This window comes from Limulus polyphemus, unplaced genomic scaffold, assembly GCF_000517525.1.
Source record: "Limulus polyphemus unplaced genomic scaffold, Limulus_polyphemus-2.1.2 Scaffold3473, whole genome shotgun sequence".
NCBI lineage: Eukaryota > Metazoa > Arthropoda > Merostomata > Xiphosura > Limulidae > Limulus > Limulus polyphemus.
The window spans coordinates 102,481-121,123 of record NW_013669083.1 but is presented as its reverse complement, the minus strand read 5'-3'; the positions used below and the strand labels follow the sequence as shown (position 1 = coordinate 121,123).

The 18,643-nt window shown below is 34.8% G+C and overlaps 1 protein-coding gene across 1 annotated transcript; it reads left to right on the top strand.

Moving 5' to 3' along the window:
* The first annotated feature begins 14 nt into the window (after positions 1–14).
* Positions 15–8,258, top strand: LOC106469416 (gastrin/cholecystokinin type B receptor-like). Its single transcript, XM_022397932.1, has 5 exons — positions 15–165; positions 1,255–1,330; positions 4,565–4,725; positions 6,091–6,304; positions 7,715–8,258. The coding sequence occupies exons 1-5, from the start codon at positions 15–17 to the stop codon at positions 8,256–8,258; spliced, it is 1,146 nt and encodes a 381-aa protein (XP_022253640.1).
* The last annotated feature ends 10,385 nt before the right edge of the window (positions 8,259–18,643 follow it).

Genomic DNA, 18,643 nt, shown 5'->3' with positions numbered 1-18,643 from the left:
ACTTTAACGTAGCCATGCACGGTGTAGGGCCTGTAGCAAGTTTGCCAGGATGTAGATGGTTCGACTTTAACGTAGCCATGCACGGTGTAGGGCCTGTAGCAAGTTTGCCAGGATGTAGATGGTTCGACTTTAACGTAGCCATGCACGGTGTAGGGCCTGTAGAAAGTTTGCCAAGATGAAGATGGTTCTACTTTAACGTAGCCATGCATAGTGTAGGGCCTGTAGAAAGTTTGCCAAGATGTAGATGGTTCGACTTTAACGTAGCCATGCACGGTGTAGGGCCTGTAGAAAGTTTGCCAAGATGAAGATGGTTCGACTTTAACGTAGCCATGCACGGTGTAGGGCCTGTAGAAAGTTTGCCACGATGTAGATGGTTCGACTTTAACGTAGCCATGCACAGTGCAAGGCCTGTAGAAAGTTTGCCAAGATGTAAGGTATCAAGCTTCTGCGAAGGATGAAATAATTAATCTTCATCCTGGCAAACTTTCTACAGGCCTTGCACTGTGCATGGCTACGTTAAAGTAGAACCATCGTAGAAACTTTCAGTGTCGGACAGTACTGCGTAATTACAGTTATGAAGTTCCAAGGGTAGCGCAAGAATATCAACAGTAGAAACTTTCAGTGTCGGACAGTACTGCGTAATTACAGTTATGAAGTTCCAAGGGTAGCGCAAGAATATCAACAGTAGATACTTTCAGTGTCGGACAGTACTGCGTAATTACAGTTATGAATTACAGTTATGAAGTTCCAAGGGTAGCGCAGGAATATCAACAGTAGAAACTTTCAGTGTCGGACAGTATTACGTAATTACAGTTACGAAGTTCCAAGGGTAGCGCAGGAAGATCATTGTTACTGGTATTTATATACAGGTATGTATTAGAACATTATAGTTTTGTATGAATACGAAGCTGTTGTTGGTAATTGTGTTTCTTGTAAAATTATAGACCAAAATGTCTTTGGAAGAGGGATGGGTCCAGCTGGCTATCAACCTATCAGAGTCCATTAACGGTTCTACGTGGAACAATGTTTTGAAGAGCTACAATGAAGATCGACTAACGTTGACGAGACCATCTAACATTATTCTCATTATCCTTTACATCATCTGCTTCTTGATAGCAACATCAGCCAATATGGTAACATTGTTAGTCTTCTGCAGGTATGATATACTGGTTTCTTAGTTACATTGTCAGTAGTTTTATTGGTGTTCTACAGTTATAGTAAACATTATTTATTATTAATTACATTGTTCAATAGCTTTATTAGTGTTCTGCCGTTATGGTATACTGGTTTCTGAGTTACATTGTTCAGTAGCATTGTCAGTGTTACGCAGGTATGATATACTGATATAGTAGTCACGTTATTCAGTAGCTTTATTAGTGTTTTGCTGGTGTGATGTACTGATATATTAGTCACGTTATTCAGTAGCTTTATTAGTGTTTAGCTGGTGTGATATACTGATATATTAGTCACGTTATTCAGTAGCTTTATTAGTGTTTTGCTGGTGTGATATACTGATGTATTAGTCACGTTATTCAGTAGCTTTATTAGTGTTTTGTTGGTGTGATGTACTTACTCTAATGTTTTCAAAGTTACATGGTATTTCATTTTCGTTACGTATAACCTTTGTTTGTGTTCTGATTTCTGGATTACATTATTTAGTAGGTGTGTGACTATAGTATGTTAGCCACATACATAAACCATTTAGTATTCATGTCGATACTGCCTTATTTAGTAGATGTGTGATATAGTATGTTAGCCACACACATAAACCATTTAGTATCCATGTCGATACTGCCTTATTTAGTAGATGTGTCACGTTATTCAGCAGCTTTATTAGTGTTTTGCTGGTGTGATGTACTGATACGTTAGTCACGTTATTCAGTAGCTTTATTAGTGTTTTGTTGGTGTGATGTACTTACTCTAATGTTTTCAAAGTTACATGGTATTTCATTTTCGTTACGTATAACCTTTGTTTGTGTTCTGGTTTCTGGATTACATTATTTAGTAGGTGTGTGACTATAGTATGTTAGCCTCATACATAAACCATTTAGTATTCATGTCGATACTGCCTTATTTAGTAGGTGTGTGACTATAGTATGTTAGCCACATACATAAACCATTTAGTATTCATGTCGATACTGCCTTATTTAGTAGGTGTGTGACTATAGTATGTTAGCCACATACATAAACCATTTAGTATCCATGTCGATACTGCCTTATTTAGTAGGTGTGTGTGTGTGGGTATGCAGTTCCAACAATGATCAGGATGTCCGTATAAAAGAAACTTTGAATGAAAAACTATTACACATTTTATTCGTTTAGAAGAAAATATTAACTGTACGTTTCATAATATATATATATATATATAAGATATACGTAACACTTCATCTATGAACCGTTGTAATACACCAATTTCTGTACAATAGTTTTAGAACTTTCGAATTTTGCTGAATTATTCGTACGTAACGGTAAAAAAAAAACAACAACAACCAAAAAACGTGTTTTGGAAGTTTTGGCATTAACATTTTTCCTTTAGGTAGTTGTTTTTCGAAATATATTCAAACTGACAGCCGAAACTTTCATAATTTCAGTAACATAAGTTTATTATGAACCTTTAAGGCTTATTATTCAGTTGTACACTGAACATAACACTTACGAATAGAAAGTAATAATGAACAAACGCAAATTTCAATTGTAAATTAACAAAAAAACAAAAAAAAACAACACACACACACACAAAAACTGTAGAGTCAGCTGTTTCAAAACGAAAACTTATCATTGCCATTATCTGATAACAAATGTAATTAATGTCTTAAAGTTTATGCACTTGAGTTAATACTAAATCTATATAGAGTCAGTTGCTTCAAAACGAAAACTTATCATTGCCATTATCTGATAACAAATGTAATTAATGTCTTAAAGTTTATGCACTTGAGTTAATACTAAATCTATATAGAGTCAGTTGCTTCAAAACGAAAACTTATCATTGCCATTATCTGATAACAAATGTAATTAATGTATTAAAGTTTATGCACTTGGGTTAATACTAAATCTATATAGAGTCAGTTGCTTCAAAAATGCAATAAAAAATTAACAGTATCATCATGTCTTATATATTTTGAAATACGAACTAACATAAGACGTTTTCGAATATGTGTTTAATTCTAGACCACATAGTTAGAAGCTGTTTTGTTTTATTTCGTTGACCAGCGAATAGTAAAGCTAGTAATATTTTTTAAGCTTTTGGTATATTGACCTAGTTTGTAATTATACTGAAGATGAACAATATGAATTTATGAGTGTTTTCGTTCTCTATTGTACTTTCTTTTAACATCGATTTTGCTTTAACTATCCTTAGTTCTATGGGTTACCAATAGATCACTGTTTTTCGGAAAACCTCTTTTAAGTTTCTTTGTTTGTTTGTTTTAGCGCAAAGCTACAAAATAGGCTATCTGCGCTCTGTTTGTTTGTTTGTTTGTTTTTTGAATTTCGCGCAAAGCTACACGAGGGCTATCTGCGCTAGCCGTCCCTAATTTAACAGTGTAAGACTAGAGGGAGGGCAGCTAGTCATCACCATCCACCGCCAACTCTTGGGCTACTCTTTTACCAACGAATAGTGGGATTGACCATCACATTATAACGCCCCCACGGCTGAAAGGGTGAGCATGTTTGGTGTGAGAGGGATTCGAACCCGCGACCCTCAGATTGCGAGTTGAGTGCCTTATCCACCTGGCCATGCCGGGCCATCTGCGCCCTCCTCACTATGGAGAATCAAGCCCCGAATTTTAACGTTTTACGTCTGTAAAGCTACCTTTGACCCACTGGGGTACTTCTTAGTTTCCAGTCACTTGTTTTAAAACAATATATCCCCCCTCCCCCACCATATCTCCCAATGCACCATATCCAGACAGGGCGCTGGTGATTATGGCCTTCCACGGTCTCTCCTTCCTTCTCTCTCACCAGTTACGACCAGTTTCAATTTCTTGGTGTAACATAATAATCCAAAACTTTTAACTTCGTCCCCGTAGAATTTTTACTATCTGTCAGTATCTTCTTTATTTTCAATGCGTCTTTTGCCATTTCTATTCTCGATTTTATTTCTTGACCACATGTTATCTAGCTTCCCGAGTGCTTGATTATATTTATCTGTTCCATGTCTACTTTGACATTACATACAGTAATGATCCTCTTTGTTCTAATTACCATACATTGTTTTCCTTCAGCTCATACTTAAACCCTTCTTTTCTTTTCCACTAACAACTAATTGCAGCAAGAAATGGCAACCTAATGCAGTATTTTGCCAAGCATAATCTATGGTCATTCAGGAACATATTTTACAAAGGTGATTTAAATTTCTTTGAAAAGGTTAAAACTGGTCATTATTAATATATAGATTAATTATTGTTATATTTTTTCTCAGCCACAAGTTAAGAAAATGTTGTATAAGTACAGCTACTTCCACCAAGACGAACTAGGGTTACAATAATATTAGTTACACGTTGTAGAATAGTTAATTGCTCAATTGTTAGTAAAATTACATTTTTGATTTGAAAACTTCCTCCAGGTACAGGCAAATGCGGAAATTGTCGAACTCATTGCTTATTACGCTTTCTACTGCTGACTTACTAGTGGCGCTAGTGTGCATGCCAATGGCAGTAGGATCAACAACCTACAGATTATGGATATTTGGTGACGTCATGTGCAAGTTGACCAATTATCTCCAAGGTAGGTATTAATAATCCTTAACTCACTATAGTTAATGAAGGACGTTTATTTAACCCTAAAGCAATTAAATGTCATCGTTACCACACCATTAAGAGCTGTTATCGATGCAATTGACAGGCAGAAGTTGTCGTGTCGCCTTAACAGTTGACAGGCGGAAGTTCTTTGCTGCCATAACACTTGACCAGCAGAAGTTGTCTGCGCCAGAGGGCGTGTTGCTAGGGGCATGTTGCTAGGAGCCATAGTTCCATAAGGTGGCGCCAGAGACTGCGGCTGTTTTAGCGTCATAGTTCCATGAAGTGGCATCAAAGGACTTGTTGGTAGAGGAAGGATAAGATTATGAACACGCAGATAGTTCGCGAGCGAACCACCAGAGGGCGATAGATCAGCATGACTCTGATTTTATAGTGACAATCAAAGACTTGAAATCAATATTTTATCTAATTTGCTTTATATGTAAAACATTATATCTACGATTTCATTATCTAGTTCTTATCAACTTTATAGTTTTACATTTATGTATTTAACTGTGTAAGTCTTACAAAGGTGGATGGCGGAAATAAAACTTCTGGTTTGTCTGTCAGTTTTATAGAAATGAAAGCATTACATGTTTCTGCCTTAGGCGAACATATCCACCTATAGAAACACTGTCCACCTTTGTACGACGTAACAATTAAAGATATAAGTGAAAAACTATAAAGTTGATAACAACTAGAGATTGAACTAGTAGACATAATGTTTTATTCATAAAGTAAATTAAAGAAAATAAAAATTTTAAGACTAATTATTACTATAAAATTGAGATATCTTGATCTCTTACCCTCTGGTGGTTCGCTCGCGAACTATCTGCGTGCTCATCATCCTACGCCACCTCTACTAACATGTCTTTTGATGCTACTTTGTGAAAAAAACGACTCTAAGACAGCCCCGCCATCTGGTGCCATTTCGTGTATCTATGCCCCCTAGCAATGTACCCAAACAACACGGCTTCTAGCGGCAGACAGCTTCTGCCTGCCAAGCGTCATGGCGGAATGACAACTTCTGCCTTCTAAGTACCCTAATAATTACTATTAAGTATTATAACAAATAAATATAATACCACAATAAACTAAAGAGAGAAGATTCTGGTACATATTCTCATAAATATTTCTTTCTTTCAGCATATGTAAATTATTCTATGGGTGTTGTTTTTGATAAAGATTATTACTTTATACTGATGTCTTGTTAAAACACAAGTAGCTCAAAACGTATTCTATTGTTGAAAACAACGCCATGTAAAAGATTCAACAGATCTGGGTTACAACAATAACACTTTTAATAAATTTTCTATTTGTATAATATTAAGTCTGAGTTACTCCATTTTGGTAGGTGTCGCTGTTTCAGCCAGTGTCTTTACCATGACTGTGATGAGCATCGATAGGTATGTCGTCATATGTCATCCAATAACGTTCAGAAAGTGCTTCTGCAGACGTCACTTCCGGTGGGGAATCGTGTTTTTATGGTTGGTGGCATTCGGTATTTTTGTGCCTATGTTAGTTGTCCGTCAGACAGGAGGATTCAGCTTATCGACACCAATAAACAAGTGAGTTTAGCTCAGTGGATTTCTGTAAATTCTGAAATCTTTAGATAACATATTTTAAACAGGAAACTTTAGACGATTACTTATAGAACTAAAATAATAATTCGAATAACTGTGGATATGAAACAGATCTTAAGCTGACTGGACACATACTTTGGCCTGTAGACTTTTAAAGTTAAGAACTTAAGAATAAGTTCTGTGATATTTGAACCTCCAACAGGGATATTGGAGACTTGGACAGCTTGAGCTCTTAATGATTTTGCGGAGACATTAGCTTGATTAGTTGACTACCTAAGCTATCAGTAGGGAGGTCACTTAGGTTCCAGTTAAATCTCCTGACCAGTTTGAAAAGATATTAGCTTGATTACTTGAATACCTAAGCTATCAGTAAGGAGGTTACTTAGGTGAACCAATTGTGTTAGATCTCCTGATCGTTTTGCAGAGACATTAGCTTGATTAGTTCAATACCTAAGCTGTCAGCAGGGAGGTCACTCAGGTGTACCAATGTAGTTAGAGCTCCTGGAATCTAAGCATATAAACCATTAGAGTGCAGCAACACAGCTAGTTAAGAGCCTTAGTCCCTTTAGCAGGGAAGTCATCTGGGTGCACCATTTCAGTTAATTCAAACTCTTGGCACCAGTAGAGAAGTCACTGGGATGCAAGAATTCAGTTGAATAGAGCTTCTAACCACAAAGCATGAAGATCATTAACATCCACCAGTTTGGAAATTCTAAGAATATAAAGAAGAATGCATAACAATATGTCAACCACTTTATGTCTGCTATGTCCAGTAACGACGAGGCTTTTCACCGAATACTAAGGCTCATCAGGCCAGCTGGGATACGATAAAAATTAATAGTCGTTAAGACACCATTTACATTATCAAATTACATGAACAACTGTTACGATGTGAACTATATTAAGGTGCGAATTGCAATCTTTCTCAATTTTATTAAACACCAATTAATTATTATTATCATCTATTTTACGTTAATTGGCTTTTACTCATCATTCACATGTACTGGTGAACCAACAGGCTAGTATTCTTGTTCCTTGAGAGGGTCAATCAACCACAGCGTCAACAGGAGAAAACCACATTTCTAATTCTAAGCCCATGAGTGAAAATAAAGTGTGTAACAATATGTCAACCATACTATAACTTGGGCTCTCGGCAAAATAAGGCATTGAAGCGTAACAAGTCGATTAGTTAAGAGTTTCTGACTTCCCAGAAGAAACGTAACTAGAGTAAACTTTCATTAGCTCAGGTTACAAGTTTATATCTTCTCAAAACACTAGAATTAATTGCTAGCAACTAATAATTTCTTATTGTATAAAACCTATAGTCCGTTACATCTGTCTGATGACAACACCATTCCAAGTTTGGTTTAATGCACATTTTCTTTTCTCCTATAGTACAGAAGTAGCTTTCGTCTACTGTGTAGAAGTGTGGCAGGACATTTGGGGCCGTCGGATCTATGGACTGGCCACATTTTTAATTGTCAATGTGTTCCCAGCAGTAATAATGTTCTCAGCTTACAGTAAAATTGGCATCCAGCTTTGTGATCAGAAAGTGGAGTTGACCAGAGATCAATCTTTCGGCCATATACTCCGGAAACAGACGTCCTCCTTCAGGCTGAAAAATATTATCCAATGTCGTCGCGTCGTGGCTAGACGGTTTGTGATCTTAACGCTCGTGTTTGCTATCTGTTGGGTGCCCTATAACATCACCACTCTTTTGATGGACTTCCCTCTACAGCAAGGCGTTCACGAATACCTTATGGCCTTTCTGCCCTTCGGACTTCTACTGGGCCACGCCAACAGCGCCATCAACCCACTTCTCTACTGCTGGCTGAACCGAAAATTCGGCCGTTGTTTTAGAGAACTACTGCGATGTCGGAAACGAAGCGCCTTCCAGCGGGACAGAGCGATGGCATTTTATCATGCCGACATAAGGTAAATTATAAAATGAAGAAGTCAATTACATCAGGAAAAATTAATAGGAGAGAAAAGTAGCAAATGAGAATGAAAGTAAATCAAATCTACTACTCGACAATCATTATTAATATTATAGAAAGTAATGAACACAAAATATATTGATAAGAGCTAAGTTGTAAGAAAGAGATATATATGGGGGTGACTGTCACAGAGATAAAACCCCACATTTTAGCTTTATAAGCACTAAAGCTTACCACTGAGTTTTTTCTCTACACCAAAATAGCTGCCATAGAACACAGACACCGCAGGACACACCAAATCTAGAAATCCGACTATTTTTTAAAGTCGTTTCAAAACACAAATCTTGTATCTGGTATTCTATTGTAACGAGAAAAATGATCCAAGATTATTACTGAACCTACATAGAAGGAGGATTTTATCATTAAACCTGTCAAAACTTGGGGTGGATAAATTTATGATTAAGCTTTCTCAGAGGGTTGGGTAGTTATCGTAGGTTTCTCCAGTGGATAAAATATTGATCATTAAACTAGTACAGAGGGTAGGTGGGGTAGGGATATTTATCATTAAACTTCTACAGAGGGTGGCAAATTTTATCATTAAACATGTACAAAAGGTAAGGTTTATCATTATGCTTCCACCGAGTGTAGGATATTTATCATTAAACTTGTAGAGAGGGTATGGTATTAATTATTAATCTTCCACGGAGGGTTGGGTATTTATCATTAATATTCTAGAGAAGGTTGGGTATATATCATTAAACTTTCACAAAGGGTAGGGTATTTATCATTAATCCTCTACAGACGGTAGGGTATATATCATTAAACTTCCACAGAGGGTAAGTATATATCATTAAACGTGTACAGAGGGTAGGTATATATAATTAACTCGTACAGAGGGTAGGTATTTATAATTAAATTTGCACAGAAGGTAGGTATTTATAATTAAACTTGTGCAGAGGGTATGGTATTTAACCTTAAATTTTCACAGAAGGATGGTAATTTATAATTAAACCTTTGCCCTCCCTTGCTCTGTGATAAGCTTGGAATCTTTTAACGCTAAAATTTGTTGCTCAATTCCCGTGGTGGACAACCCACAAATAGTCCATTGTTTAGCTTTGTGGTTTAAAACAAAACACAAGCATTATACCTAATTTGTATTTAATGCTTTATTCGGAACTTGCCTAGAGTGATGGTTTTATCATCAAACCATTTTGGATTGAATGGTTGTTATTTAAACAGTTCGAGTGATGGTTTCAGTATTAAAATTAATTGTATAGAGGGTTTTATCATTAATTATGCCCAGAGTTAAGGTTTTACAAAGTGAGCGTTAAGAGAGAATTGAAAATATCCAAATTTAGGGTTTTTATATCTTTCTTTTATATCTTAAATGTTTTACCTTTCAACTCGCCGAGGGTAAAGTTTTATCAAAGTTCTACCATCAAGCCTTTTTGGGGTGATTACTTCAGATCAGAATGAGACATATTAGTAATTTAAGCTAGAGCAAAGGTTGAGGTACACATTCTCATATGGCATTTGAAGGATTGATTTCTAAACACACGATAATTGTATTTTATTATGATAAAGATTGTCGTAATGTTAACAACACGTTATTTATTACTAAAAGAAAACTGGTTCCTATGATTTGCATACTTTGGGGTGTTGTTGAAAGGGCATATCGTATAGGCTAGGCATGTTTAAACTTAGTTATCAGCAAAATATGTAACGTTTTATGTACAGCAAACAAATTAACAATGTGTCACGCTTTCCTAAGTTACTTAGAGATAATTCCGTGACTATAAAATCAGTTTGTTTGTTTGAATTTTGCGCAAAGCTACACGAGGGCTATCTGCGCTATCCGTCCCTAATTTAGCACTGTAAAACCAGAGGGAAGGCAGCTAGTCATCACCACCCATCTCCAACTCTTTTACCACCGAATAGTGGGATTGACCGTACATTATAACGCCCCCACAGCTGAAGAGGCGAGCATGTTTAGTGGGAAGGGGATTCGAAACCGCGACTCTCAGATTGCGAGTGGAGCGCTCTAACCACCTGGCCATATAACAATGTCACTCTATCTAACGCGTCATATCCTGTGCGATGTAACCACATAACACAGTCAATATTCTTTGTGAACACATTATGCCATGTAGTATAACGTTACATTTTCTGTAAACACATTATGTCATGCCAGTGCGATGTAAATACATGAACAGTTTGTCACGCATCTGATAACGTAAACATTTCGCACGTTATTTACATAAATAGCTTATACCATAAATAATTAATAAATAAAAATACTAACATAGACATGGCTAATACCACATTTTTGGACCCGAGTGATCGATATTAAGTCGTTTCTGTGATTTTTAATTTTGATTATTTTAAAGTTTTTAGTTTAGAACACAATTTATTAGCCATGTTCATTCCACGAGACCATGGATAGCGTTTTCACAATATTGTTGAAGGAAAAACAGTTTAGTACAAACTTTTCATTTTTTAAATTGTAATTGTCACTACATTATCAAGGTTTTTGTTCGATATCTTACTCAAACTGTAAAAATTCTCAGAAACAATATATAAAAAGTCAGGTTTTGGTGACAGGTATAAGTTATAACTAGTTCTAAACCGTCCCTGTTCTACTTACATAACAAGTAAGCTGGACAATTTTTATATAAAGAGTGTTAATATAATTTCTGTAAAGGAACTGGAATTATTATGTTTTTATTGAATGGTGGGCGAATTCTTTATCTAATATGCTTTTAATCATGCTTCTGAATATAACTTGCAGATGGCGCTGCAGCATTAAATCTAAGGTCTTGGAGCTTGCAGTTTTATTTATGTTAATTTAACTCTTTTTTTAAACCATGCTTCTGAATATAACTTGCAGATGGCGCTGCAGCATTGAATCTTGGAACTTGCAGTTTAATTTATGTTAATTTAATTCCTATTTTTTTTTTTTTTTTTACTTAAGCGCAAAGCTATACAATGAGCTATCACTGCTGTGCCCACCTTAGGTATCGAAACCCATTTTTTAATGTTATAAGCCTTCCGACCTAGCATTGAGCCACTGGAGGAGGGGAGGGGCTGATGTGACTTTAACAAAACTTTAAGTGAGATATAAAAAATTTTTAATGTTCATTTAAGAATAATTGGATTCTCCAACACTTATTTATGTTCCAAATATTTTTTTTTTTACGTAAGATGTGTATACAATAGTGTCTTAGTTTCAATAGTTTTTCATGCACGTGCGCAACTTCTGTGTCAACACAGCGTTCAGAATATCTTAAGCTTCTCACTATAAACATAATACAAGTTGACAAGAAAAGTAATAAAGTGTAATATAAATCAACAACTCAATCGCTGTTACAAATGTTTCAAAAGAGGAATCAGAAGAAACAAAACTCATGGCTAAATTACGGTGTTATCGTCCCTGCAGTATCAGAACCATGCAAGTCCATTTTTTTCCTGCTTCTTGTTTTACATGGAAATGTTTCTAGAACATACCACTGCACATTTTGTGAAAAAAATGTACGCGTCTTCCAGTTGTAGTTCACGACCTAATTTTGTTTTTTATTTCTGAAACTGTAGTGCACATGTTGGGAATATAAAATATAATATGTCAGTAAGTTCTAACATTGTAGACAGACATGGAAACAAAGAAAGCTCTATGTTTATATCAGTATGTGTTTCCAAGTGTTAAATTTGCTTAAAAATGTATTCTTTTGAGAAGAAGAGAGCTAGAGATTCAGGTGGGTGAATTTTTGGAAAATTTATCAGTTTGATACGTCCAAATATCATTCATGGACGTGTTAGAGCTAGAGATTCAGGTGGGTGAATTTTTGGAAAATTTATCAGTTTGGTACGTCCAAATATCATTCATGGACGTGTTAGAGCTAGAGATTCAGGTGGTTGAATTTTTGGAAAATCTATCAGTTTGGTACGTCAAAATATCATTCATGAACGTGTTAGAGCTAGAGATTCAGGTGGGTGAATTTTTGGAAAATCTATCAGTTTGGTACGTCCAAATATCAATGTGACCAATGTGAAAATTTTAAAGCCAGCATTTTTTAATGATTAGAAAAAATTTTGTATTACTGATACCGTGTTTTCACTAACACATTTAAATAAGCTGCTCTCTGTAATTCCTTAATTGTCACTTACAACTTTCTCCAAATGGTGAAATAATTACTGCTTAGTACTTCTGTAGAGAATGTTGGTTCAATGTAGTTTAAGTACTAGTTAAACAATAATGTTATAAGTGACCAATAATTTGCCGTTGATGTTCTTTCTGTTCATTAGATTCAATACTGTATTTAAACTGTTTTCATATTTCAATAGTCTAAATGATAACTAAGTGTAATTATGTAACTATGTTTCTATATTTTAATTACTTTTTGGTTAATTACTAATGAGTTGTTTATTCTACATTTTAGCTGCTAATCTGCTACTGTCTTCAGTGAAATCCTGAAAAGGACTATTTCTAGTGGTCAGGATTATATCTTGGGTTTTCTTGAAAGCAAACCTGATGCATTATCCACTTGACTATGGTCTACCCCATTAAAACTTCGATCAACTAACTATTTGAATACTTTCTAGAAGGGTATCCAGATTTTGCTGAATTTTATGCTAAGTTGACTGAGTTTGTAATCAGTTAGGAAGACGTAGAAGGCTTCTTTTATCTTTATTTTTCTTGTGTGTAGTTCATATACCATCATTTTAGCATTAATTAATTTTATTGTATGGTCTTCTTCTGCTACATTATGAGTATTGGCGATAGATCGATATTATTGAGTCCTTTATATCTATTATGCTTCTGAATTCTACCTTTTTTTGGTCTATTTGTTTCTACAATTTATTGGTATTCGCAAGGGATGTTGTAATGGGCTATTTTCATTTCCATTGAGTCTTGTGTATTTTTGTATTAATTATATTGTGGCTTTTGAATACTGTTCTGACTTTATGTTGTTTACATATTCTCTTTATATTTTCTGAGAGACCTATTACATAGGGAAATACGCCTGAATGTCTGATTTTCTTGTTGTTTAGTCTTCGTGTTTATCTCATTTCTAATGTGTCTGGGGTATCCACTGTTAAGGGGTTGTAGTGATTGGTTCTCTCCTTTTTTTCTATTAAGAAAGTTACACAGAAATAGTCCTTCTTAAGACTTTCCTGCAGAGGGCAACAGATTAGCAAGAAACATAGGATAAAAATAATATGCAATTAGTATATATATTTATAAATAATAATAGAAAATAAAGACGTGTGAGTTAGTAATTAATAATTAAACTTAGTTTATCGTATATATAGTACTAAAACATGACAGCTATTGATATCTGGTCACCACAACCTTACCGTAAGTACTTAATTTTAATTGTATTCTAAGGTTTTCTTACACTGGTAAATTAATGTGATATCAAAGCTACACTTATTTGTGATTGCATGAGGGGTAATTAATTTGTTTTCTCTTTCTCGATAAGCTCCAAAATTATTTTCTGTTCTGGATAATACAGAGATAATTAGAGACCAACAAGATAATTGTCTGTGTCTAAAAAAAAATGGGGTATTTTACTTTTATGATTAAAGTATGAAATTGTCTTCTGGCATGATGGAACAAATTTACGTTAAGATAATTGAAACTTTGAGATGGATCACATGGTGCTCTAATGTCACAACATTATATCAAATTTAGCTCCACAGTAACGTGGTTAACAAGTATGTATGTATATAATACATGTTATAAATAAAGAGTGAAACCATCCAATCTATTATTTATACGAAATGCTCAGTTTGAAGTAATTATATGACATTGTACGTTATGGTGTATAAGTTTCTAGTTATTTCTTCAAGATTATAATACTCTCTATACTTGTGAACTAGATCAATAAAATAAATTAAAATGTTCGACAAATATCTACTTCATTACGTTTATTGGTATAATTTCAATGTCCAGACACAAACAAATGCACCTTTATCTTCCTCCTTAAACTAAAATTCTATGTTTCATGCTATCACTAGGTTAACCTAATGTTACAATAGTTGGAATCTGGTATAAGGCGATGTCAGCAATCCATACATCATGCAATTGATCAGAGATCAAAACCATTTACCACAATGGTTAAAATCAAACCATTTACAAGTACAATATATATACATATGGACATCTTACTTCAAGTGCATATTTGAGGTAAAACTTATTTTCAATATAAGTTTATTCAACTATCAAACAACTAGGCATTCACAGAAATATTAGTAAATACTAATTGATGACTTCATTCAAAATATTCATTTATTCTTTCTCCAGGAAAAGCTGTCCGATTTAAGTCTGTCTAGAGGTCTAAACAAATTGTGCTACTTCAGCTCTACAGAATCTGATGTTGAGGAGAAGTGATTCGTACATAAGCTTTTAACTGGATGAGATCATGTACAAATACAGAAGTTATTGTCAGTTGCAAGTCTGATGTGAAAGCCTAAACAAACGCAACTACTTGAGCTCTACAGGATTTGGTCTTTAGGATACGTGGCTAGTACAACAAGCTTTTAACTGGATGAGATCATGTACAAATACAGAAGTTATTGTCAGTTGTAAGTCTGATGTGAAAGTTTAAACAAACGCAACTACTTGAGCTTTACAGGATTTGGTCTTAAGGATACGTGGCTAGTACAACAAGCTTTTAACTGGATGAGTTCATGTACAAATACAGAAGTTATTGTCAGTTGTAAGTCTGATGTGAAAGTCTAAACAAACGCAACTACTTGAGCTCTACAGGATTTGGTCTTAAGGATACGTGGTTAGTACAACAAGCTTTTAACTGGATGAGTTCATGTACAAATACAGAAGTTATTGTCAGTTGTAAGTCTGATGTGAAAGTCTAAACAAACGCAACTACTTGAGCTTTACAGGATTTGGTCTTAAGGATACGTGGCTAGTACAACAAGCTTTTAACTGGATGAGTTCATGTATAAATGCAGAAGTTGTTGACAGTTCAATCCGACCCCGAGGTCTACAGAAACTCAACTACTTGAGTTCTGCAGGATCTTATGCGGAGACGTGGTTAGTAAAAGAAGCTTTTAACTGCATGAGATCATGCACAAATGAAATGGTTGAATATAGGGTCACCTGAGGTCACAGAAGATTGCCTATGAAGAATATCTGGACTCCAGGTATAATGTAAGGTGTATCAAGAGCTTCTATGTGGTTAGAAAGTTTGAGCTTAAAAATCGTGTATTGTTACTTAGGTCAAATTTAAATGTATTGTATGGTTATATGGGATTGATATTGTGGATTGTGTATACTTAACAGAAGGCTGAACTTAATGTTATTGAGTCGTTACACTGAAATGAAACTGAATTGTATATGGAATGGTTAAATAAGGCTGAATATAAAGATATTGTATGGTTACACTGTAGATTGTGTATGCTTACACAAGACTGAACTTAATGGTCTTGTATGGTTACATTGAAATTAAACTGAATCATATATGGAGTGGTTAAAAAAGGTCGAATTTAAGTCTTTATGGCACATATGATTGAAAATGTGGCACCACTTGTAAGTTCATGATGTTGAACTTAAGGATCTAATGTGGTTAAGCAGGGTTAGATCTGTAAGTTCAGGTTGTGCCATGTGAGTCAAAGAAAGTCATTATTTTCAGATCACACAGTGTACCCAATCATGCTTAGATCAAATTACTCATAGTATTACGTATTCATATAAACAAGGATTCAGTTGGCGGGAAGAGGGTGTATATTTTTGCATTAACGTTATTGCGTATATGTGAGCTCGGTTGGTTAATTGACAATAAGGGGGGATAAGAGATGTATGAATGTAAGACTCATGAAATAAGGGGTATTTTCGAAATGAAAGCAGGTAATACACCGGGTAAACAGAACCACAAGCGTTTAGGGTGTTTTCGTGTTTTTGTCAAAGAAGACGGACACCACTGGTAATACAAACTTCGAACTTCTTAAGAGTTTAAGATAGAGGAAAAAACATCCATATATTATATAACTGTTATTCTAGAACAAAAATCGTTCATTGTGGTAGATTAAAGACTATCAAATGCTCGACTATAAGTTTATTAAGATATCGCTGGAAGAGTTTAGTTTAGTTAATGTTTGGGAGTATTAGCTGCTAAAATATAAGCTTAGCTAGGTATCGCTGGGAATATTACATTGGTGAAAGAGCTCAGTTACATATCTCTGGGTTTCGGAGTATCAGCTGCTAAAAAATACACTTAGTTAAATATTACTGCCTTTGGGAGTATTAGCTTTTAAGATACAAGCTTAACTATACATCGCTGGGAACATTACATTAGTGAAAGAGCTCAGTTACATATCTCTGGGTTTGGGAGTATCAGCTGCTAAAATATAAGTTTAGTTATATATCGTTGTATTCACAAATATGAAATATTTACTTGCTACCCTTCTGGGTGATGTTAAACTTTCTTTTTAATATGTATACTTTATGTTCCCCTAATAAAATTGCGCATATTTAACAAGAAAAACTTTGTTTTGTTAGTTTTATATTTTTCAAGGAAGTCACACAGAAGTTTCTACCTTAAGTATTTGCACTTTACCTTTTTCAATAAACGATAAATAACGTCAAGCTAGAAACAATGAGAAAGTAGTTCTAAACAGAATATGTTGATAATATGGATTACAGAGTTTAGCGAAGCCATTTTTCATGAAGTACAAATAATTTTCAATTTGAAAATATACTTAACACTAGCATCTTTATTTTAGATAGAATGCTAACAGTTCCTTTCTTAAAGATAAAAAGACGCTTCTAGAAAGATGCAACAGTGCAAAGAAATAATTATCATAAAATTAGAAAACAAAACTTAAGGAACCTCAAAGAGAAGAAATATGGACTGGACTGCAAAGATGTTTTGAAAGTATCGTATGAAAGACACACTAATAAGAGTGATTTTCAGAACACGTTTTGATTATTCTTGTTCTTGCTTTCTTAAGGCAAAGCTACATAATAAGCTATCTGCACTCTGCCCACTTCGGGAAATCGAACCCTGGATTTTTGCGTTGTAAGTCTGTAAATTTACCGCTGATTCACTGGAGGACACGTCGTGATTATAAAAAGTGATTATACTCGGAACCTTTCTTTTATATTATAAATCTGTTCTCTAAGCCTATAATACAAAGCATGATTCTTTATTTGGACAACTCTACCAACATTACTTCACGCGTAAGATTTTCCAACGCATCGTAGTTCTTTCTAATTAATAGAATTCCAGCATATTAGGCAGTCGTGCGAGTTTGACAGAAGAGTTCAGCTGTGCATTTCTTGGATGTAACTTTATATATCGCGTTAGGTGACGCACACCTGTAAAAACGTTCTCTAACCTATTCCACTATTAATGAAAATCCTTTAAAGTTTAAACCATTTGCATCTCAAGAGAAGATCATCCATCCAAAATCAAGGTGTTTTGTAGGCAAGTTAATCGTCGCACGCTGCGCTGGGATACAATAGAACCTTCTGATGCAATAACCTTGAATACATTACACTCATAGTACTCGTGCATGTTTTCAATACAAATCACGACACCAACGCTTCCATGTACACAAAAACGTTGTTTGCATTATGCTAAAAAACAACACGACCTATATCGGTGGACAACGTGATCCTTCAGTTATTGTGACAAAAACAACACGACCTACATCGGTGGACAACGTGATCTTTCAGTTATTGTGACAAAAACAACACGACCTACATCGGTGGACAACGTGATCCTTCAGTTATTGTGACAAAAACAACACGACCTACATCTTTCGGTGGGCAACGTGTTCCTTCAGTTATTGTGCACAGGGAAAGTTGGTGTCGTGATTTTTATTGTAATGAACTTCATCAGATAAACATCATATTTCGTAAACAAATGTTGTTATAAACTCTTAGGAACTATATCACATACAATACTTCATTTCTAGTAACCATATGACATACACTACTTCATTTCTAGTAACCAACCATTTGACATACTCTACTTCATTTCTAGTAACCATATGACATACACTACTTCATTTCTAGTAACCATATGACATACACTACTTTATTTCTAGTAACCATATGAAATACATTATTCATTTCTAGTAACCATATGAAATACATTATTCATTTCTAGTAACCATATGACATACACTGCTTCATTTCTAGTAACCATATGAAATACATTATTCATTTCTAGTAACCATATGACATACACTACTTCATTTCTAGTAACCATATGAAATACATTATTCATTTCTAGTAACCACATGGCATACACTACTTCATTTCTAGTAACCAACCATTTGACATACACTACTTCATTTCTAGTAACCATATGACATACACTACTTCATTCTAGTAACCATATGACATACACTACTTCATTTCTAG